Below are 24,989 nucleotides of genomic sequence, written 5' to 3'. Positions count from 1 at the left end.
TCCCCTGACTCCACTAGCCCCCAGAGCTCCATCTAACTCTCTCTTAAAATGAATGGAGTGGAATTTGATGGGATCAGACAGGGAAATGCTCTTGAGTGTTTCACCCAGAGTAGGGGAATCAAGAACCAGTGGACAGGATTAAGATGAGAGGGTAAAGATTTAATAGTCAGAGGCAACTTTTTCCACACAGAGAATGGTGCGTGTATGTGAACGAGCTGTCGGGGTATTTGAGGTAGGTACTATAACACAATTTCAAAGACATTTGGACAGGTACATGGATAGGAAAGGTTTAGAGGGGTATTGGCCAAACACCAGTAGGATGGACTAGTCTTGGATGGCATGGCTAAGTTGGGCTGAAGGGTCTGTTTCCGTATCGATGACTATGATTCTATCTGTACTGCACTGTTCTGTTCCATTTGAGCAGTTTTGTTTATATTGGCTGAATATCTTGAGCAAAACATAGAAGGTATGTAATTGGTGTGAGCAGTCATCTGAAGTTTTTTTTTTAGAGGAAAATTGAATTTATGGTCATATTCTCATGCAAATATGTTTGTTTACATTTTTTTTTGTCATGCCCATTCTCATGATAGGTTATTTTTAATCTTTTACCAGATCTAGTTAATTGGAGATCTCGATAATTGGTGGAATAGTAATTGCTGGGTTTTTTTCACATAAATATTTGACTTTGTTACAATTGAAGAAAGGTGTGCACCTCTCTTGTAATACTAGGTATCCTTCCAATTATTTTTTGTGCCTATGCTTACAAATGAATGCAGTAAACATTAAGTAAGAGCACTGTTATTTTTGGCGTATGTGAGAAAGTTGTTGATTGACAACCTTGTGTTTATATTACAGCAACGTGAAGATTTGACGAAAAGGCGTGAGAAGCTGAATAGACGGAGAGATAAATTTGTACAGGACTGTGTAGATGACAAAACAATCCATAGCATTAATGAAGAAACAGAATCACTTTGTGCAAATATTGACTATGTTAACGATAGCATTTCAGAATGCCAAGCCAATATAATGCAGATGGAGGAAGCAAAGGCAAGGCAATTTTGCTATCATTTCTTATTGCAGCTTGTAATAAACACACTACTGTAAAAATAATTGCCCAATGGCTTCCCCAAATGAAGTAGTTCATTTTTATATGACAATTTTAAATAAGGGGATAAAAGGGGAAGATTCTTTTGTTGCATCACTTCAGCACCTTTGTGGCTAGTTCCTGATGCAGCACAGTGCATGCACATAACTGCCATTTGCCAGTGTTAGAGTAAAAATCATGTGCCCACAGAATGAGCCCTAAATTGACCCATAGCGGATGTGACATCTGGAGAAGGGCTGAGTTGCTGAAAACATAGATACATAGACAATAGGTGTAGGCGTATGCCATTCGGCCCTTCGAGCCAGCACCGCCATTCAATGTGATCATGGCTGATCATCACAATGAGTACCCCGTTCCTGCTTTCTCCCCATATCCCTTGATTCTGCTAGCCCAAAGAGCTCTATCTAACTCTTTTGAATGCATCCAGTGAATCAGCCTCCACTGCCTTCTGAGATGGGGAATTCCACAAATTCACAACTCTCTTTGTGAAAAAGTTTTTCCTCATCTCAGTTCTAAATGGCCTACCCCTTATTCTTAAACTGGCCTGGTTCTGGACTCCCCCCCCCCCGCCCCCCCAACATCGGGAACATATTTTCTGCATCTAGCATGTCCAATCCCTATTAGCTCTTAGGGCTAGCGGAATCAAGGGATATGGGGAGAAAGCAGGAACAGGGTACTGATTATTATAAAATTATTATTTTATATGTCTCTACTATAAGATCCACTCTCATCCTTCTAAAAACCTTAGCAATAAATTCCTCAATTTGTAAAACAAAAAGTATTGTTCCATAAGAGTTTCTAAAAATGAGTGATTTTCTATCTTCCCAGTACTGATGGAATAGGTTTAAGAGAGATGTTACAGATTGAATTCAAGATTGAGAATCCTAGATGCGTTGCAGTGCATTTATATCAGTCCACTTTCTGAAGGTTTTGGCCTATGCAGAATGGAAGTGTTCAGCATTTGTCCCTTCTCCAATTTCTCTCCACCAACCTTCACACTCTCCCACATATTCCTTTGTCCAATGGGTGCAATTTGGGCACACAACTATCAATGCCACCTGGGTACACAGGTGTACCTTCGATTTTCCAGCATCTGCAGTTCCTTCTTGAACACTTTATCAATGCCACCTAGTGGGTTGAGGTGGACAACTGGCAACATTCCCCTTGTATCTTATTTATATGCCTTGGTCACATATCCAAATATGAGAAGCTTTCCAAGCGAACATGTGTTCAGCTTCCACCATTAATTGTCACCATTCCAAAACTGTTTACTTATCTATGTTTTTTGTTTGATGACCTTATTCTCTACTTCTCCACATGTGCTCATCTTGACTTTTTGATCAAAACCCCTTGACTCTATTCTCACAAATATCTTAACAGAGATGGATCGGGAATGTTTAGAAGGATATAGGCCAAACGCAGGCAGGTGGGACTAGTTTAGGTGAGGCGACATGGTTGGCATGGGCAAGTTGGGCCAACGGGGCCTGGCTCCGTACTGTATGACTCCAACTGCCTTTCAAACCAGGAGTCAATGTCATACATATTTGTTTTCATCCCAGCCCCTTTACTCTTTCCACTGCCTGGATGTCAAACCTGTTACAGATAAGCCAGAGGTTTTTCCATTGAATCAGTGGGGCCCTGTTCTCTATCATCCACCACAAGCTTGGTTTTCTTTCAGCAGTTTACAGCTTAAAAAACATAGTTTTTATAACTTGTCTGCCCACTTTTTATGCCAATACTTAATATTCGTTGTCCAGACTACTAATATTAATGAATAATCCAGGGTTGTTGTATTTAGTGCAATTTAGCCTGAATTTTTGTTTGTCTAAAAATAAATAACTACATTCTCAAGTAACTACAGCTTATTTACTTTAATCATTTTCCTTGACTTTTTCCATGTTCTCAGTATGTTTTCTCACATGTTTGTGCACCATAATAATAAAAACAATAAATACTGGAAAAACTGAGCAGATCGGGCAACGTTTGTGGAAAGAAAAACAGTAAATATTTTGGGTTGAAGCTGCTTTGTCAAAACCCGTGTAGTTTTCTTCATTCTCCTGAACATGGCAAATGCTGATCATTTTTGTTTTTGTTCATTTTAATTGCAGGAGGAAGGAAGAACAGTAGATGTTTCAGCAGTGATCACTTCCTGCTCTTTGACAGAAGCTCGCTACATGTTGGAACACTTTCTCACAATGGTTATTAATAAGGTAAACATGATCAAAACCTGGACCAATTAAATACTTTAGTCAATCAATCTCAATATAAAAACATTAAGACGTTAAATGGAACAATTCACCAATGCATATTACATATTTTGAGGCACATCCATTGTTCAGTATTCAAATTCTTGAAGTTGGAGGTGTAATGTTTTGTACAACCAATGATATTTTTTTCTCCTCACTTTCATTTCCATAAACCCATATCAATTCTCCTGCCATCTTCTGACACTTGGTAATTCACAGGAACTAATTTGACCTGCCAACATGTCTTTTGGGATGTGGGAGGCAGTGGGAACATGCAGGGAAAACACATGTGGTCACAAGGAGAATGTGCAGATTCCTTACAGATATCACTTGAGTTCAGAATCAAACAGCTGGAGCTATACGGCAGCAGCACCAACCTCTGTGCCGTTGTGCTGCACTTGTCTGGAAAATACTTGGTTGTGACTGCAACAATACTTGGTTGTGACTGCAACAAGTAAATCAAAATTACTGCTGTTTGCCATAAAGCGCCAAACCTGATACTGAGCCCCAGAGCACTACACTGCATTTAGCCATCCAACCATAGTCTCCTGAGATGAGGAAATATTACCTTTAGCTTTATTTCATTAAGTCAAGTTTGCTGTTTTTTCTTGGTTTTTAATTTTTTTTCTGGTTGATCTCCCATGTTGGATATTGTGAAACTTACTAATAAAATCAAGGAAGATTGTATCAAATGTGCCATTCTCATCAACCCACTGTCTCCTGATAAAGTATTCTATTTTAGATGACATCCATTTATAAATTGTTAACAGTCCAAGTCAAGTCAAGAGAGTTTATTGTCATGTGTCCCAGATAGGACAATGAAATTCTTGCTTGCTGCAGCACAACAGAATATTGTAGGCATAAATACAGATCAGATCAGTGTGATGGCAGTGGAGAGATGAGTGTGGCCAGGATGGTGTGGGTCTTTGATGATGCTGGCAGTCCTTGATCTTATCAATTTATATAATGATTGGTACTGTCCCTATCCTTTGTAGTAATGTAGTTACACCAATGTCTGAGAATGTAAATTATTTGTATTATGTATTACAGCCTTCTGTTTATCTAGCTCCTTGGTATGTAGTTTGGAAGTGGGATAATTTAATAAATAGTTGCTCAAGATGTTGGCGGGGAAATGGCAGATGGAGTTTAATCCCAGCCAAGTGTGAGATGCTGCACTTTGGGAGGTGGAATGTAAGGGAAAAGTATACCCCTGCATTCAAAGACCCTTAACAGTGTTGATATGCAAAGGGATCTTGGGGTCCAAACTATAGCTCCCTGAAAGTGGCAATCTAGGTGGAATAAGATAATAGAGAAGGCATATGGTATGCTACCTTCCTGAATCGTGGCATTAAGCATAAGAGGAAGTCATTTATAGGGCTTTGGAAGCCGCATTTGGAGTATGGTGGACAGTTCTGGTTGCCCGATTACTAGGAATGATGTGGAGGCTCTGGAGAATTTGCAGAAGAGTGCTGTCTGGATTAGAGGATATTAGCTATAAAGTGAGATTGGATAAACTTGTGTAGGAAAGAACTGCAGATGCTGGTAAAAATCGAAGCTAGACACAAAATGCTAGAGTAACTCAGCGGGTGAGGCAGCATCTTTGGAGAGAAAGAATGGGTGACGTTTCGGGTCGAGACCCTTCTTCAGTGAGATTGGATAAACTTGGATTGTTTTCTCTGGAGCGTCAGAGGCTGAAGGGGAGGCCTGATCAATGTTTTTTTTAAATTATGAGTGGCAGAGATAGGATAGACAGTTACAACCTTTTTCTCAGGGTGGAAATGTCAAATACTAGAGGGCACTGCTTAACGGTGAAAATAGCAAAGTTTAAAGGAGATATGTGGGGCATGTTTTTTTTGTGTTTTGTTTTTTTTGCACAGAAGGTGGTGGGTGCCTGAAAGGCATTGCCAGGGATGGTGTAGAAGACAGGCTGATTAATGCCATTTAAGAAGCTTTTGAATAGGCACATGGATATGCATGGAACAGGGATATGGATCATGTGCACATACAGTAGAGGAGATTAATTTAATTTGGTATCGGGTTCGGCGCGGATGTTGTAGACGGAGCTGTTCTGTTCTAGATTGTTAAATTGACGCTAGCTCTAATTCTTATAATTAAAGTGGTATGTTTTTAGGGCAGTTAAAAGTAAATTTTAATATTGCCATTAATGATTCCGTACATTCTTTCATCAAGGAGAGAGTAAGATTTAGAATACATTTACCATCTTCTAGAGATGGAGGAAAAGTATATCCTATGATTTGAAGAGTTTATTGCTTTAACTGCATGAAGGAACAGGGAAAATAAAATATATTTTGTCTGGTTTAAGGGTCTCCAAGCTGCACAGAAGGAATCTCAAATTAAAGTTCTTGAAGGAAAAGTAAAGCAAATAGAAATTAACAGTTCGACTCAAAATCAACTGCTATTCCACATGTTGAAAGAGAAAGCGGAATTTAATCCAGAACTTGAAGCTTTGCTTGGAAATGCTTTGCAAGGTAAATAGTTTGTGCTCATAGTTGCATATTGCATGTATATTTTCACTGCACGATTAAATTAAGATTTAATTGCACATTTGCTGGTATTTTGAATTAATATGTTTGGGATGACATCTTGTATTCTTGTGTGTGTGTGTGTGGGGGGGGGGGGGGGGGGGGGTTAAATGTGTTCAATAGTTGTCCTTGGCAGAAACCATGTGTTCAACAAGTTGACCTTGGAGATATTTATAAATCAAACCTAGTTGATCTTGTTACAATTTTCACGTGCATCCCTCGGGACTAATGTAACACTGACTATAAAACTTAAGTTCAAAATACTTATCTTTTAGATCATGTTGGAAAAGCACCTTCTCGTGTTTCTTCTAAAATCAAACACTTTAGTGTGCTGTTGCCTTAAAACTAATGGCTTTCAACCAGGAAGTTTGAGCTTAATTGAGTCAGATTGAGGCCACTAGAAAAGAAACACAGAAAATAGGTGCAGGAGTAGGCCATTCAGCCCTTCGAGCCAGCACTGCCATTCAATATGATCATGGCTGATCATCCAAAATCAGTACACCGTTTCTGCTTTCTCCCCATATCCCTTGATTCCGTTAGCCCTAAGAGCTATACTAACTCTCTCTTGAATACATACAAGTGAATTGGCCTCCACTGCCTTTTGTGGCAGAGAATTCCACAGATTCGCAACTCTCTGGGTGAAAGGAAGGAATGGCCTGGATTTTGCTCCTGACCTCCAGGAAATTTTCCCCAAAAGGAGTAGCAGTCTCTGACATACACGTTTCCCATTTCCTGGTGTGATGGATTCCTCCCGTCTTCAATATTGAGTTTTCCAATCTGGGATCTTGGACTATTTGTCCAGATTTATTACAAATGGGTCATTTTAGGAGTTTCATCGCTTACCTTAATAAGCAGATTCTTTGCAGATGTCAAGGGATATAGATTCGTCATTTATTACAGGAATTCCATGGGGAGGAAACTACTGGAATTTGTTTCGATCTAGAAGGAGGTGGCGCTAAGGCTTTTAAGCTGGATTTCCTCAGGGCCTGAGGGGATCTATCCCAGGTTATTGAGGGAGGCAAGAGGGGTAATTACAGGGGTCTTGGCAAGGATCTTAGTTTCTTCCTTAGCCACAGGCGAGGTCCTGGAAACCTGGAGAGTGGCCATTGTTGTTCATTTGTTTAAGAAGTAAAGAGAATCCCTGGGTTGTAAAATGATTTATGGAGATAACGTGAACAATTAGTTCAAATAATAATAATTTTTTTATTTTACAAACTTTCTTTAAAATGGACTTTTGCAATGGCAATGCCATTGGGTTCTCCAGTTTGCTGATTGCAATCAATCAAGATTGCTGGATGTATTTCTTGGTTATGTTTGGGGAAAATGGACCAACATCTTTGTTGTTACCATTTGTATGGTAAGATTATAATCTGTAACATTGCTGAAAGTAGCAGACAAAGCCTGGGGCTAGGAAGTAAATTTAGAGAAGCATTTTAATTTGTTTTAATTTGAACTAATTCAACCTGTTCATCTGTTTTTGTTTTCTGGATGTTGATTAGTAAACTGTAAACTGTAACAGTGCATTGTTTATCCATGCAAATGTTGACGGTCATATCATTGAGCATAGGTTTAATTTGTAGCAATGGCCAAATTAATCATTAGAGTAATCTGGAAATAAAACTGCAGTATTGATGCTTAAACCTATCTCGACTATAGATTTTTTTTTCCAAACGCATCTGGTTCGGGTAAATATAAATGCAGTTTAAAGTCACAGTAAAATTGTTTTGGTCTTTTTTTACCAAGAATCGATGAATGAAGTGTTAAATTGTGAATTGTTTACTTGTTCCAGTATGAGCTATTACAAAATTATCTTAATGTATCCATGAAAAATGCTGGAAGTATTCAACACATCTGGACAAAGTTCCATCAACAATGTTTTCACAACTGGATAAGCCATAAACCCAGACTCACAAACTGACATAACTGATTTGAATATTTACAAGTAAATGTTCAAAAACTGTAAAACCAAAACTTTAATTGTTTTTTTAAATTGAAATATTTAACAACTGAAAAATCTTATTGTTTTGAATACAAAACCAATATAAATTATCTGTAATGTCCTATTGCACCCCTCCCAATCTATTCCTCTCCATTATAACCGATATTTCCCAGTTTAACAGCCAGGACTCCAAGAGGAGCCCAATAACTTTAGAGTGCAATTAAAAGGACAGCAATAGAGACCCCGTGGAGTTCCACATATACAAAGAAGTGCTAAGCTTTCTGACAAGCGGGTCACCTTCACCACCCTGTCTACCTGCGATGCCACTTTCATGGAACCATGTACTTGTACCTCAAGATGCTTCTGCTCTGCACCACTTTCCTGGGCCCTACCACTCACTGTGAAGGTCCTACCCTGGTTTGACTGTGCTGGCTCAAAGGGCCGAATGGCCTACTCTTGCACCTATTGTCTATGTAAAATGCAACACCTCACACTTACTGAATTAAACTCCATTAGCCAGTTTTTTTAGCCCACTTGGCCAGCTGATTAAGATCCCGCTGTAATTCTCCAAGTATAATATGATACCACCTATGTTAGTGTCATCTGCGATCTTGCTAAATGCTGATTGTTCCCTTTGGGACTCTCAGAGTTTCTCCCGAAAATCCTGGTCATTAAATTGTTCTGTCCAAAATGTTTACTTGGCCCGTTGAGTATTTTCAGCAGTTTTTCTACTTCCGATTTCCAGCAAGCCTAGTTTGCTTTTAGTTATTCTACCGTTTTCTCTACACATTACAGCTTTTACGTAGTGGATCTGTTTTTCTTACAATGTGGAGCTTAAATTGTTACTTTGCGATTGCAAAGTTTTCTTTAAATCCTTAATGATTATGTTGGATAGAGCTTCAGTACTCTTTCCATTATGGTACGATGTTTATATATCTCAAGGTCTGAATATGAATGCTTTACTGCACCAAAATAAAATTACAGGAATAAATGTATTATAACGCTACATAATAAAGAATTAAAGTTATTTATGGACACACGATATTTTCAGCAGTAGCATATCTGTCATAACAGAATGTAAATTGGATGAAATTTTTATTTCAGCACTGGTTCATGTCACTAGGATATTATTCTTATATAGTGGATTCCTTTTGATTGCTTTGTTGCTTTTCTTTTCCCGGTTGCTATTATTTACACAGAACTAGATAGCATACCTATGGGTAAGTTAATTGTGGCAACTGTGTTGTGTAACTGCATGTTTTACTAAATTTGCTTGTCTGCTAACAATGCTGCATCTATCATAACATCGTTAATGTTCAAAGTCTGCATGCAACATTTAATGGGATATGAATGCAGATCATCATTTTTCCAGACTCATTACCACCTTTCATGTGAACCATTGAATCCTTGATATACGTGCTCCAGAAGTTAACAACTGACCGATGTGGCACAATGTTGGCTCCATCCACACTAAATATTAAACATACTCTCGCCTTGGATTCTTTCCACCTGTTCATTTTTATTTAACTTATAAGTCTGATTTTAAAATTTATTGTGAATGTACAGCTGATATAAATGTATAATGTTGAAAGTACTCTGTACTAATCAAACAAAAAAGTGTATAAACTGGAAATTGTGGTCAATATCAAATGTTTTTAATATTAAAATTAACGATTTTCATAAACATTTCTCAATTTGGAAAGAGATTTCCAAAACTAAGAAACAATCTGGCTTCTGTGCATTGCAGCGATCTGCAGAAGATTTAAGTTCAACATTAACTCACTGACGTGGTTTTGATCACAGAGAATACTTTATTAATCTTCTGAATAGGCATTTATATAGATTTGACTTGGGACAGAAAACAAACTGCCGTCACACATGGTATATTGGTAGAACTGATATGTAGCATATTTAATGTCAAAATTTGATTAGCAAGGTTGCTGTATATTTAAAATGCATTGTAATCTTGAGTCAACTAAAAATCTGTTCAAAATAATTCTTGACTGGAACTTCTATCCAGTGTACCAGATCATCTTAGCGTGTGGTTTATTGAGGAAACCAAATAATATTTACTTTTCTAATATCAATAAGATTACCTTTTATGTGAGTTTTGTCAGGATATTCATGAAATGACATGCACCTTCAACATAGCACAGTTTTGTAAATGGGAAACCTTGTCTCACGATCTTGTCTCATGAGTCTTTTTGAAGATGTGACCAAAAAGGTTGATAAGGGTAGAGCTGTAGATGTTGTATGTATGGATTTCAACAAAGCATTTGATGGGGTTCTGCACGGTAGGCTGCTCTGGAAGGTTAGATTGCATGGGATCCAAAGAGAGCTAGCAGTGTTGTTAAAGAAAACTTTAAAACACAACACAAATATCGGGAAAGACAATCAAGACTTTATTCAAAAGCACCAAATACAGTGATCACTGGGAGCAATCTTAGGAGATTGCTCAGATTCATCTGCTCCTTATATACATACTTTCCTTTTGATGTTCTGTTTACCATAGCAAGAACTTTAGAGGTTTTCCTTCTTCCAAATGGTCTCATAACAAATATACATCGCGCACCTCCGAAAGACACACCAGAGTGAACACAGCTCAATTCCACACCATTACAGATAAGCAAATGTCCTGTTCCCCTTTCGACCTTATTTTATTGTTTTATGATTGACAACAGAGAACAGAATATGACTAAAGGAAACTGCAGTGAGTGTCAGCTGCGCGTGCTCAGTTTCAACCTTCTTTAAAGCACAGAATTATTATAATGCATGAAGAGGATTTTAAACATTTTAAGCACTCTACCTATCCCTGTCCCATTCTGTCTTCTTAAAGCTTTGCAATTTATCTTTGTCAGAATCTATGGAAAATTGGCTTCATGGAAGGCAGCAGAGGTGATGGCAGAAGGTTGTTTTTCAGACTGGAGGCCTGTGACTAGTGTGCCCCGAGGTTCGGTGCTGTCCATTGCTTTTTGTCGTCTATATCAATGATTTGCATTAGAACGTACATGGCTTGATTAATAAGTTTGAAAGATGGTTGTCAAAATTGTGCAGGTGGGCTGAGGAATGGTTGATGGAGTTTCATACAGAGAAGTGCGGGATGTTGCATTTTGAGAAGTCTAACCAAGGCAGGGCCTGCACAGTGAATGGCTGGGTCCTGGTGAGTATTGTAGGGCAGAGGGATCTTGGAATGCAGCTTCATAGTTTCTTGAAAGTGGCGTCACAGGGCTTTCTGTCTCTCCCTTCGGGGGAATGCGACTTTTTTGTCGTATCCCCTTCTCTTCCCCCGTCTGCGCTGAGGCCTAATGGCGGAGCTGGCGGCCTCCAACCTGCGACCGACCTCGAGGGTCCGGAGGTAGAGCCGGCCAGGACTCACCAATGCGAGGCTGGCCGTCTTCGAGCTGTGGCGACGTCCGGGCAGCGGCACGACTCGGCGCTCCGGTGAGGGCGGACGGTGCGGGGCTGAGACGGCACGGCTACCGGCTGGAAGGCGCTCCCGTGTGAGCGGCCTGGGTCCCGGCTGGAAGGCGCTCCCGTGGGGGCAGCCCGGTGCGGGGCTGAGACGCTGCCGTGTGGGTGGCCTGGCTACCGGCTGGAAGGCGCTCCGGTGAGGGCGGACCGGCTCCCGGCTGGAAGGCGCTCCCGTGGGGGCAGCCCGGTGCGGGGCTGAGACGCTGCCGTGTGGGCGGCCCGGTGCGGGGTGGAGACGGTGCTCCAGTGGCTGAGGCGGCGTTCTGGCGGCGGTGACCTAGATCCGGGGCTCGGCCGCGAGTCAGTGGATGACAATGTCGGGAGCTCGCAGGTCACATGCTGGTGCCTGTTTTCCGGAGCTCCCGTTGCAACAGCTGCGTCCGCTGGACTGGAGGGCGGCAGCTTCGACCACCCTCGGGCCGCGGAGCTTGAACCGCGGGACTGATACCATCGCCCGGTGGGGTATCGCCTCGGCGCAGAGGGAGAAGAGGAGGGAAGAGACAGTAACTCTAAGACTTTTGCCTCCATCACAGTGAGGAGGTGTTTGGTGAACTCACTGTGGTGGATGTTAATTTGTGTTTATTGTGTGTTGTTATTATTACATGTATGGCTGCAGGCAACAGCATTTCGTTCAGACCGAAAGGTCTGAATGACAATAAAGGAAATCTAATCTAAAGGGTGATCAAGAAGGCTTTCAGCACATTGGTCTTCACCAACCGGAGTATTGAGTATAGTACTTGGGAAGTCATGTTACAATTGTGCAAGGCATTGGTGAGGCCACATTTAGAGTATTGTGTTCAGTTTTGGTCACCCTTCTTATTGGAAAGATGTTGTTAAGCTGGAAAGGGTGCTCAGAAGATTTACGAGGATGTTCCTAGCCCCCGAGGGCCTGAGCTACAGGGAGAGTTGAGCAGGCTAGGATTTTATTCCTTGGAGAGCAGGCGGATGAGGGGTGACCATTTAGAGGTTTATAGGATGCTGAGATGAATAGATAGGTTAAATGCACTAGAGTAGAGTCATGAAGAACCAGATGACAGAAGTATAAGGTGAGGGGGGGGATAAGGAGATTTAAATAGGAAACTGAGGGGCAACTTATTTTTCACAAGGGTGTTAGGTACATGGAACAAATTTGGAAAATTGTACTTCTACAGTATTTAGTCAGAATCAGTGTAGCACGCAGAGTAATGAACATATCTGATTTAAAATATCATTACTTAACCTTGCGTAGACAGTCCCTGTCGATTTTCGGTGAGTTGATGCTATTATGTAGCTCCCCATCCATATCCATTGCTGATGGTCTAATGATTGCCCTGATTGGGTTTTTGTAACAGGATATACCCGGACTCTTTTCCACATCACCAGCTGCCCTGGAACAGCCTGGCTATAGATGGGGCTGGTTCCGGAACACCAGCCATAATATCATCAAGGCCCATGGTCTACTTTTTAATTCAATTGCTTCTCAACATCACGTGAAGTGAGATGAACAGGCCACGACAGGATGGTGCCTAATCGTGGCGACACTTGTGACGGACTCATTGATGTGCTAACTTGTACTCTTGTACTTGGCCTGATTGTGCCTAATGTATAGCAGTATCATCACTGAACTGTAGATCAGTGTATGTTTTGCTTATTACTCTCATGCCTTGATGTTCTCTCACCTAGATTACTGTCGAAATACCTTCAAGGTAACTTTAATCTTCTGCACAACTGTTAAGAAATGCAACGTTATTTTAACTATAAATATTTTGTTTGTAAGCATTTTGAAATTTCTATGAATAATTGTATAATTTCACTGCAATTTGAAGGGGGAAATTATATAAACAATGTAAATTTCTATTCTCTAACAAATTTATAGAAGAAGGAGCTGAAAGTAGTGAAGAAGAAAATGTAACTAGTCCTGGAACAGAAGGCAGGTAAGATTAAAAGCATATGTATTAAAACATATTGCAAATTTATTAATATAGCTGTTAAACTCTATTTGTTAAAAATAGAGATCTTATAGATTATTTTTATAGGATCATTTGTGTATGTATTTGGGTGAACAATGAATGAATGCAGATGTTTTAACATCAAAGCTGAATAAATTTAACATAAGTATAGCTTTGAGGATATAAAATAATTTGAAGACATAAATTGCTTCCATTGCTGACTAATTTTTAGAGCAAATTTGATAGCTCGTGAAATTATATCATTGGAAATCTGATAACATTTTGTGACTTTTGATGGCCAATTTGATTGACTTTATTTTAGACTTTAGAGATACAGCGCAGAAACAGGCCCTTTGACCCTCCAAGTCCGTACCGACCAGCGATCACCCCATACACTCACATTACTACACACTGGGGACAATTTACAATTTTACTGAAGCCAATAACCTATAATCCTGTACGTCTGGAGTGTGGGAGTAAACCAGAGCACCCAGGGAAAACTCACACAATCACAAAAGAATGTACAAACTACGTCCTAACAGCATGCATAATCCATTATTGACATTTGCATTATCATTAGGGTATTATTAACTTAGGAATCTTACATATTCTCAACTATCCTGATTTTATTTTTAAACTGTTTTACCACTACTATTGCTTATTTTTCCACTTTCCTAATGCCCTGAAATGCATCAATTTCATTTTATTGGCCTTGCTTTTTTTGATATTTGCTTTATTTCTTGATTGATGACCCATTGTTCTGGTCAATATATTGATTTGCATTTAGCATTGATACAAATTCAAACAGTAATCCCTTCAATTTACCAAATTTACCAAATCCATCGGTTCGCTTTCCTTGTTTATAATTTTTATGTAATGTAATCTTATTCTGGATTTGTATAACTCTTGGTTAGAAAAAGGAGATTTGAATTTGTACTGTTCACTTAAATAGTAGTAGTCTGCAATGGTAATTTAATTCGACGTTAAATTCCTATTAAATTAACAAATGATTACCATTAAATTAATAGTCAGAATGAGTTAAATGCAAAATTTGAACAACTTAATTAAAATCATAATCTAATAATATTTATTCGTATCTTAGTGCTTCTACCTTTTTATTTCCTCAGCTCACTGACTTCTGACCTTATGAGAGTAGCAGGTGACATCAAACCAAAGGATAAGGTATTTGCCCCTTTTTTACTTTCCAGCTTGACTAGTGAGAATGCCACTGGTGCCCAGTATGAATCATTAGAAAGAGGTCATTGGGATGCAACTGCTGACTGGAGAAACCACCTAAACAACAGTTTTTTAAAGACCCAGAATATTATCAGCAATATTACCTTTCAGGTTCATGTACAGCTGTATAATAATTAGTATTTGAAGTAAAGTCAGTTGTTGCTTCATAAATTGCTCCTTGACGTTAATGCAAGCGTGTCTGACCAGTGATGAATTGAATCCATACTGCCAAGTTGGTTGAATGTAACATGCTTAGATTAAATCTAATAGTTACTAGACTAAGTGGGACCCGTTTGGTCCCAGCTTCACACGGGAGGGCTGGTCGCCTAACGCAATATTCCATCTCTCCACCAATTCCAGTACACACACACTCACACGCACACACTCACACGCACGTACATACACTCACACGCACGTACATACACTCACACGCACATACACTCACACACACGTACATACACTCACACGCACATGCACTCACACGCACATACCCTCACACGCACTCACACACATACACACGCACTCGCGCACACACATACACACACACTCGCGCGCACACACACACACACACACACACACACACACACACTGACTCGCACACCATATATATGAAAGTAAACTTGCTTGTATCTACTCACACGGCTGAGCGCGGCTTCTCCACTGTGGGGCTTCAGCAGTCCGCAACACTTCCGCAATCAGTGTGACGTCTGCACTTACCAGAAATTACACAATCAGCGCGACCTCTGCACTCACCAGAAATTACGCAATCAGCGCGGCCTGTCCACTATGCGGAAGTCACGAAATGAGCGGGACTTTTGGATTAAACACAGTCGGACCTAATAAAGCATTTATTCCTTCCAAACACAGTTGGACCTAATAAAGCAGTTATTCCTTCCAAGCACAGTCGGACCTAATAAAGCATTTATTCCTTCCAAACACAGTCAACCTAATAAAGCATTGCAGTTTCAAGCACAGGCAGGGCAGCAGGCCAAACAACTCATGGCATTGTCATTTCTTTTAATTTCCAATTAAGCCTTGCACTTTCAAGCACAGGCAGAGCAGCAGGTCAAGCAACTCATGGCATTGTCATTAAGAGCTAACAAATCACTTATTGCAAGTACATTGCAGACTCAAAGTTCAGTTGATTCACAGCTTAGAATGACAGTCGTGGCCTCTCCCTCGTGATCTTGTAGAGTGACTGACACGTCCAGGCATCCGGGGTTTTATAGTTCTGCCCCCACCCCCACCCCCCACCCCGAAAGGGGCGTTACCTTCATCGTGGTGATTGACAGGCGAGAGGACCAATCAGCTGATCTCAAGGTTTTTTAAACACTCATAACTTTTTTACTTTTCATCGATGGGAAAATTCTGTCTGTGGAAGGACTGCGTAAGATGGCCAAAAATCACAGCGATACAGGGTAGCGTTTTTTCTAAAATCAGTATACAGCGCAGACAGGAAGTGGTCAAGATGAGACTTTTAATTATATAGATTTATTGTGGTTAGGTGAAATGACCATTTACAATCAATTTAATTGTATTCTGCTGAAACTTGACCTTTAATAATGCATTGAAATGTAAATGTTTCTGCACATTATTGTACAGGCACGAAGGAGGACAGCTACGCAAATGGAATTGCTTTATGCTGACAGTAGTGATTCTGCCTCAGACATAGTTACAGGAGATCTTGCTCTGCCTGTGCCATTAATGCCTGTCGCAGAGGTGCAAGAAATTGAGAAGGACGTTGGGACTTTGCAGGCTGATGCTGCTTCAGCTAGGGAAAAAGAGATCATACCATCACCATCTGGCTTGCCCCTTAGACTTGGCAGTAGCATGTAAGTTCTGCCTGATGTTCACTAATTACTCAAGCATGTTGCATGATGCTGCATCGGTCTACTATGGCATTCCTGTCCTTTTCTTTAATTGTTATTAAAACAATGTATTCTATGTTCAACATAATTGCATGCACCCCACACTTTAAAAAAATCCTTGATTCACGAAAGCTTCACAACTCTAAAATTTGAGATTCTGAGAGTTTGAACTTATCCAAAATTCCCTTTGAACATTACAATAAATGTAATCATTGAGTATGAAATCTGGCAGCACATTAATTTATATCCAATGAAAAATATTAAGGCAAATAACTGACATTGCCCTTTCCTGTTGAAGTTGAGTAAAGCTAGTTTGAGATAAGAATGTTTGCTCCAAAATATTGGAAGACATTTTTATACATTGCCTCCCCCCACCCCAACCCACCCAAAATCAGGTGCTTTAATCACACTTGAACTCCCCAATGAAAATGTACAGTACTCTTTTTCCTCTTGCCCATTATCTCGATGCACCTTTACATGAAAAAAACGTGGATTTCTATGGCATTTTGGTATCCTTTCATCTTGCATTAGTTTTGGTTTTATTTTCATTTTATTTGCCCTTATCCTTTATGCATTCATTTGGGCTAAACACAAAGATTAGGACATAAAGTTGTTTTTCAAAATTGTTCAAACCTTAGAATTGGAACTGTATGGATGGAAATCCACTTTTTTACCAATATCTGTAGAGATATCCTTTGTCTCTTAGCTGGTCTTTTTGAATTGCTTTACTCATTTAAGAATGAAATCAATGTTAGCAGTAATAAAGCTATGCTTGTGCCCCATTCATTATTTAGTTTAGATATACAGTATGGAAATGGGCCTTTCTGCCCAACGAGTCAATGCTGACCATTCACCCAATTCACCCAGTTCTATGTTATCCCACTTTTTCATCCATTCCCTACACACGAGGGGCAATTTGACAAATACCAATTAATTTACAAACTCGCATGTTTTTGGAATATGGAAGTATCTGGAGGAAAACTACGCGGTCACAGGGAAAACGTCCAAATTCCACAAAGACAGCTCCCGAGGTCAGGATTGAACCCAAGTTGAGCCATCATAATCTATTTAAACATCTCGTGTTTAATCTCTTTCCTGCTGCACTTTTTCCAGTTGTTTGCCAACATAGAAACACTTTTTTTCATTGTATCACGGTACAAGTGACAAAAATAAACTAAATTAGAGCAGTACAGAACAGGAACTTGTCCTTTGACTGCAATGTCTGTGCCGGACAAATTAAACTGATCTTATTTGCTTATGCATGATCCGTATCCCTCTATTCCCTGCACTTCCAAGTGCCTATCTAAGAGCATTATCACATGCCTATCATATCTGCCTCCACCACCACCCCTGGCAATGTGTTCCCGGCCCCCATTACTCTATGTAAAATAGAAAATTTGCCCCTCACATCTCCATTAAACTTTCCGCCTCTCACCTTATAGCGATGTCCTCTAATGTTGGATGGGCATTTCCATCCTGGGGAAAAAATGTCTGACTGCCTCTCATAAGTTTATATATTGTAACCAGTCATTTTAGCGGACCCCTTAATAATGGATTTTGGTTATAACAGACAGACCTGCCGACGCTACCCCGGCTTGCAAAGTGCATCAGCAAGCCCTCCTTCAGCCACCACACGGTCCAGTTGACGCGACTGTTGTTGCTGCTCATGTTGTAGCTGCTGGGGGCGGCTCTTTATTCAGGCTACTGCTACCGACAGGATGTGTTCAGTCATCGTGGGGCTCCCTCCCATCAGCTACAGCTGTTTTCTGTTGGCCATCGATTTGTACACTTCTTCCCCCACTGCCTCCTCCTTTTCCCGTTGCTTTGTCCACTCTGCTGCTCTCTCCTCACTGGCCACCTCTCCCTTCTCCCGTCACTCTGTCCACCCCCTTCACCGCTGCCTCCTCCTCCTCCCCCGGAGACGCTGACATACTTACCTTGGAAGATGTCAGTGACTGTAGGGGGTGAGGAGGCGGAGGGGGTGAGGACAAAGCAGCAGGTGATGGGGAGTGAGCCCACCGGTGGCCAAGTGCATCCTGTAAGTTGTAGCCTAAAGAAAACATGTCCTTTAGGAGGCTAGAACATGAGCCTCATCAACAGTGAAGCGGGGCTCGCTGGTGGTGACCAGCGGCATCGGCACCTAGTTTTAAGATGAAACGACACAAAGTACTGGAGTAACTCAGCAGACCGAATCAGTCTGAAGAAGGGTCCCAATGTCACCACTTCATGTTCTCCAGAGATGCTGCCTGACCTGCTGAGTTACTCCAGCACTGTGTATTAACCAGCATTTGCAGTTTAACTGCATACAATGATAATACCTTACTCGGTTATAGCAGACAATCAGCAATAATAGACATCAATACTCCCATCCCCCTGCATGGTCCGTTATAAACAAGGGTTTATTGTACTTCCATCAAGTCTCCCTTCAACCACCGAAGTTCCAAAGAAAACAATCCAGTCTATCCAACCTCTCCCTGTAGCTGAAGCACTCTAAACCATGCAGTATTCTGGTAAACCACCTCTGCACCCTCTAAAAGCCTCCACATCTTTCCTGTAATGGGGTGACCAGAACTGTATGCAATACTCCAAATGCGTACAAACCAAAGTCCTACAGAGCTGCATCATGACTTCCTGACTCTTGTTCTCAATGTTCCTAGCAGTGAAGGCAAGCATAACATACACCTTCTTTTCCACCCTATTTGCTTGTGCTACCATCTTCAGTGAGCTATTAACTTGAACTCCAAGAATCCTCTGCACATTAATACTGTTAAGGGTCTTTCCATTAATTGCATATGTTCTTGCATTCAACCTCCCAAAGTGCAACACCTCACATTTGCTCGGGATAAACTCCATCTGCCATTTCCCCGCCCAGTTTTGCAGTTGATCCATATCCCGCTGTATCTCTTGGAAGCTTTATTCACCGTCTGCAACTCATCCAATTTTGCCGTCATCAGCAAACTGACTCACCAAGCCGTCTACATTTACATCCAGGTCATTTATATATATCTAAAGCGACAGGTCCTTGCACAGGTCCCCGCTCGATTGTAATCGTGTATTGTCTTTCTGCTGACTGGTTAGCACGCAACAAAAGCATGTACACGTGACAATAAACTAAACTTACCTGGACTCCACTCGTCACAGACCACCAGCTAGAATATCTTCCTTCCACCACAACTATCTGTCTTCTATGAATAAACCAATTCCGAATACATACAACTTTCATCTCCAAGATAGACACAAAATGCTGGAGTAACTCAGCGGGACAGGCAGCATCTCTGGATAGAAGGAGTGGGTGACATTTCGGGTTGAGTTCCTTCAGACAGAGTCAGGGGAGAGGGAAGCGAGATGTGAAAACGTAAGGTGTGAAAACGAGAGATCAAAGGGGCTGAATTTCAAGGAAAAAGGAGATAATTGTAATCTCGGGGAAGGGACAACGAGACATACATTGTAAAATTTAATGAGGGGGACAGTCAGACTGCTCTGAGAACGCGGATGGGGGAGGGATGGCGAGAGAGGGGATCCCCAATCTCGTTAACAGTCTAGTCAGCTTACCTTAAAGAATTTTTGCCGTCTTTCTGTTCCATCTTTTTCAATTATTATATTGTACCTGATTATTTTAATACTCTCCCAATTATTCCCATGACTCTTGTGACTTACTTGCCCTACCTCATTGTCTACCTTTTTCCATTTTTTGTTTGTGGTAGATTACAGGGTTCATAAGTGATTTAGTGAATAATATTTGCTACCCTGCTCTGGAATATATTTAACCTGGTCCAGTTCCTGTATCATTTTGGGGTGCCTGACACTTAGTTTAGTTTAGAGATACAGTATGGAATCGGGCCCTTCAGCCGACCAAGTCTGCGCTGACCAATCATCTCCCGTACATTATTTCTATCACTGAGATCAATTTACTGAAGCCAATTAACCTACCAACCTGCACGTCTTTAGAATGTGGGTGGAATCTGGAATACCTGGAGAAAACCCACGCGTTAATAGGGAGAATGTACAAACTCCATACAGACGGCCCTGGAGTCAGGATTGAACCCAGGTCTCTGATACTGGAAGGCAGCAACTCTACCGCTGCATCCATCCAAGACACTTAAGTCAATTTGAACTGTAACTGATCAAAAAAATCCAATTGATTAATTAGCAAGAAGGTAGCACTATTTTAGGATGTGAAAAGTTATGCCAATTAGGTTTTCTCATCAAGTGCATCTTCATCCCTAATTCCTAATCTTTTCTAACTGATCCCTTTTACTCTTTAGTTTTTGACTGCTAATTTTTTTTAAGTAAGATTAAGAAGCAATTCAAATGTGGTTCTATCTTCCACAAACCAATTTCTTGTGTGCATTTTGCTATCAGATGAATGATTAGAGATAATTGACGATCCATTTTAGTTTTTTATTATGTATTTGTTAACATTGCCAGAACAATAAAAGGGTGTTGGGGTATTGAGGAAAATCAGATTGTAGATTATTGTACAACTTGGAGTTTCTTGCAAGGTTGTAATTAGTGAAAAAAGTTTGAGCAAGAGAATGTCCAGTGCTTTACCTTATTGGTATAAAAGTTGGATTTTTTTGTGCTGCTGCAAAAAAAAAAAAATTTGCTTTATTATTCTAAGTGTAAAAACAACTAGTGTGTCTAGTTCAGTGTTTTTTCTAACTGCAGGAGTATCATATTTTATCAAAACCCAATAAATCCAGTCTTTTTAATCATTTATGTAGTAAAACAAATGTATGAGTAATTGGTCACAATCTAGCATAAAAGTGTATATTTAGCTTTAAAATTCAATTTTAAATATAATTAATGTTGGTCATATGTCAATGGTGTAAGTTAATTTTCATGAAATTGATTTGGAAACTTGATTAGACTTGTTCCTGCTATTGAAGCCTAATTTAATTTTTGTAGCATTTCTTGTTATTATTTCCTGTTTAATTTTGAAATGAAGATGGTGTAATCATGCATCCTTTTAGGTTTAAGTTTATTATTGTCACATGTACCGAGGTAGAGTGAAAAGCTTTATCTTGCATGCTATCCAAACCATTCAGATATGCCATATAGAAATACAACCAAGGCAAACTCAAGCACAATAGATGGAGCAAATGGGGAAGAAACAGAGTGTAGAATATAGTTCGCAGCATTGTAGCACATCAATCAACAATGTCCAATGTTCACAATAGGGTAGAGATGAATTGGACAATATCCTAGATTATGGAAGGTCCGTTGAGGAGCTTCATAACAGAGGAGAAGCTGTTCCTGAGTCTAGTGGTGTGCGCTTTCAAACGTTTGTACCTTCAGCTAAGCAGGAGCGAGGCAAGAGAAGACGGAACGGCTGGAGTGGGATCCTGATAGGTTTCAATGAATATATTGATTAATAATTGGTTCTCTCTTGATTGTTTACAGAAAGTTGCATTACCTGTTCTGCGTTGTAATAAATGTAGCCAAGTAGATTGTGAAATTAATATGAAAGCTAAATTTAGATGATGCCATGGAATAGAGCATTTGTTCCTTGTGTCTTATAAATTAGCTATTTTAGCTATTATGTTTCCAGTCGCATTCTTTTCTATTGGAGTCTTACTGCATTTGGCTTAAATTATGCAGAGCTTCTTGCATGTATTACTGCAATAATTAACTCTGGCTTTATGATGGTTGCTCTCGACATTCTGCTGTTTTGAGAGGCAGATCATGGTGATGATGAGTAGAGGGCATCTATGTGATATTGTAGGTCCAAGAAGCTGGTTTATAGAATAAATATACAGAAATGATCCCCAATCTTTGGAGCATCCAGTGCAGATTTTGACTTGGAACCAAATCGAAGGTAAAAAAAATTTAAGTTTCCGTAACACGATTTTTTAAACTTGGAATATAAATTGTGATAAAGTCCACTAATAGCCTATTGAAGACGCAAAGAGACATGCCCCAAAGATAATTATTATTTAATTTTCTTATGCAACTTTCTTGTTTCATTTTAGTGTTCTGGTATGCCCATCAAACGTTTTACGTTAAATGGGACAATGTTGTATCTGCTCCATTCTGTGTTAGTAGCGGAGTGCGGCAAGGAGGAATTTTGTCTCCTATTTTATTTAATGTTTATATGGACGAATTGTCAAATCAGTTAAATAGGCTAAAAACTGGCTGTCTTGTGGGCAACACTATTGTTAATCATCTGATGTATGCAGATGACCTGGTCCTGCTCTGTCCATATAGTGTTGGGCTGCAGCAGATGCTGAAGGTGTGCTCTCAGTATGGCCTTGATTATGACATTAAGTATAACGCTAAGAAAAGCCGCATAATGGTAATTAGAAGCGCTGAGGACAGGGAATCAATTTTTCGGACCTTTTATTTGTCAGACAGTCCTCTTGCTGTGTGTGAGGAAATTAAATACTTAGGTCATGTCATATCTGATGACTGGAAGGATGACAAAGACCTCTACCGACAGCGCTGTAAAATTTATCTTCAAGCCAACATGCTTATAGGGAAGTTTTATATGTGCTCTGATTCTGTGAAGTGTTCCCTGTTCAGAACCTACATCACACCGTTATATACTGCTCAATTGTGGTCTAAGAACAAGAGTATGCAGAGGCTTAAGGTTGCATACAATGATGCAAGAGGTTGCTACTTCGGTCCCTAGGTGGCATAGAAGGATGACAAGACCTCTACCGACAGCGCTGTAAAATTTATCTTCAAGCCAACATGCTTATAGGGAAGTTTTATATGTGCTCTGATTCTGTGAAGTGTTCCCTGTTCAGAACCTACATCACACCGTTATATACTGCTCAATTGTGGTCTAAGAACAAGAGTATGCAGAGGCTTAAGGTTGCATACAATGATGCAATGAGGTTGCTACTTCGTGTCCCTAGGTGGCATAGTGCCAGTCAATTGTTTGTGTCCACTAGAGTGCCAACCTGTGAGGCACTCTTAAGACAGCTGATGTTTAGTTTTATGTGTCGCCTGGACAAATCAGAGAACCACATAATTGAAGCCCTAGTCAGCCCTCTGAAAAGCTGCTATAGATTCACTTCTAGGCTAAGACGGCATTGGTGCAATAGCTTATATATATTTCAGGCTAATATGCAATTTTTTAATGTATCTTTGTAATTCTTTGTACTGTTTGATGTGTTATATGGACCTGTGTCTGAAATAAAGCTTTAATAATTTTGCAAGCATCTTAAAAGCAGGATAGGGTGCTAAAATATAACTAGAGCATCACAGTTAATTTACACTTGGCAATTGCTGTTGAATTTTGCAACTTGGATGTTATACCGAATAATTAATGATATTATAGTTTATAAAGTCTGGTATTGTTTTAGTTCTCGACCATCATCAGCAGCAGAAAGAAAAATATCTGAATCTTCACCATTATCCAGGAGGAAGTTGTATGACAGAGGTAACCTGGCAGGAGAGAAATTGAAGGTTAAAGAACAAAAATTGTGAGTAATATGATACAGGACCTGAATTCTGTACATCATTTTAGTGACAGTTCACTTTTTTTTCTGTTTGCAAATGTATGACCATTTTGTTACGTAGTAGTTGTTTAATACTTCACAACAATTCAACCAAGAACCTTGGATATTTTGTATTTGTTTCCAATTTATTCTCAGAACTCTAATGCTATACCGAGCTGCAATATGATTCTAAGTAATCTGAAATAATTGAAGAGTTTATTGTAGAGCAATTTGATAGAAATGTAATTAACATTTTCGTACCATATAAATGCTGTTGTAGCCCCGTGAAAGCTTGGGTTTTTATAGTTGTGACGTCAAACAGCGTGGAAATGGGCTCTTCAACCCAGACATTAAATACTAACCCTGCTTTCTGGCATCTGGCCGGCAGCCTTCCATGCCTAGATGTTTCATTTGCTTCTCATGATATCACTTAAATGTTGTGAGAATACCTTGCCTCCTCCATACCTTCAGCTCATGCAATTTGGATTTCCACTTCTCTCAACTCCTTTCTGAATTTCCTTTTATTTTGTATGCCTTTCATTGCCATAGAGTCATAGAGCACAGAAACAGGCCCTTTGGCCCAACGTGCATGCAAACCAAGATGTCCCATCTCTGCTACTCCCATTTGCCTGGGTTTAGCTCATATTTCTCTAAAGTTTTCCAAACCACTTACCTATCCAAAAAATCACATGTGGTTAAAGTGCACATTGTCAGATTTTAATAAAGGCAATTTTTATACATTTTGGTTTCACCATGTAGAAATTACAGCTGTGTTTACACGTAGTCTCCCATTTCAAGTTACCATAATGTTTGGGGCACAGTAATGTCATGTCAATGAAAGTAGTCGTGTTTAGTATTTTGTTGCATATCCTTTGCATGCAATAACTGCTTGAAGTCTGCGATTCATGGACATCACCAGTTGCTGGGTGTCTTCTCTGGTGATGCTCTGCCAGGCCTGCATTGCAGCCATCTTTAGCGTATACATGTTTTGGGGTCTAGTCCCCTTCAGTTTTCTCTTCAGCATATAAAAGGCATGCCCAATTGGGTTCAGATCGGATGATTGACTTGGCCACTCAAGAATTGACCTTTTTTTTTGCTTTGAAAAACTCTTGTTGCTTTAGCAGTATGCTTGGGATCATTGTCTTGCTGTAGAATGAACTGCCGGCCAATGAGTTTTGAGGCATTTGTTTGAACTTGTCTCTACACTT

The 24,989-nt window shown here is 40.0% G+C and overlaps 1 protein-coding gene across 5 annotated transcripts in view; it reads left to right on the top strand.

Moving 5' to 3' along the window:
• The window catches only part of kif21a (kinesin family member 21A), a 116,532-nt gene that overhangs the window by 76,866 nt on the left and 14,677 nt on the right, over nt 1-24,989 (top strand). For 3 of the 5 annotated variants that reach the window (XM_033039609.1, XM_033039607.1, XM_033039612.1), the window contains 8 exons: nt 856-1,047; nt 3,214-3,315; nt 5,675-5,840; nt 9,033-9,053; nt 13,160-13,217; nt 14,360-14,414; nt 16,071-16,300; nt 23,647-23,766. In XM_033039609.1, the coding sequence (XP_032895500.1) occupies nt 856-1,047; nt 3,214-3,315; nt 5,675-5,840; nt 9,033-9,053; nt 13,160-13,217; nt 14,360-14,414; nt 16,071-16,300; nt 23,647-23,766 (944 nt within the window). The remainder of the gene's footprint in view (nt 1-855; nt 1,048-3,213; nt 3,316-5,674; nt 5,841-9,032; nt 9,054-13,159; nt 13,218-14,359; nt 14,415-16,070; nt 16,301-23,646; nt 23,767-24,989) is intronic. The other 2 variants (XM_033039611.1, XM_033039608.1) reach the window with 1 other exon arrangement.

Source organism: Amblyraja radiata, chromosome 21, assembly GCF_010909765.2.
Source record: "Amblyraja radiata isolate CabotCenter1 chromosome 21, sAmbRad1.1.pri, whole genome shotgun sequence".
Lineage (NCBI taxonomy): Eukaryota > Metazoa > Chordata > Chondrichthyes > Rajiformes > Rajidae > Amblyraja > Amblyraja radiata.
Note: the sequence above shows the minus strand (reverse complement) of the source record. Positions and strands in the feature narration are given on the sequence as shown.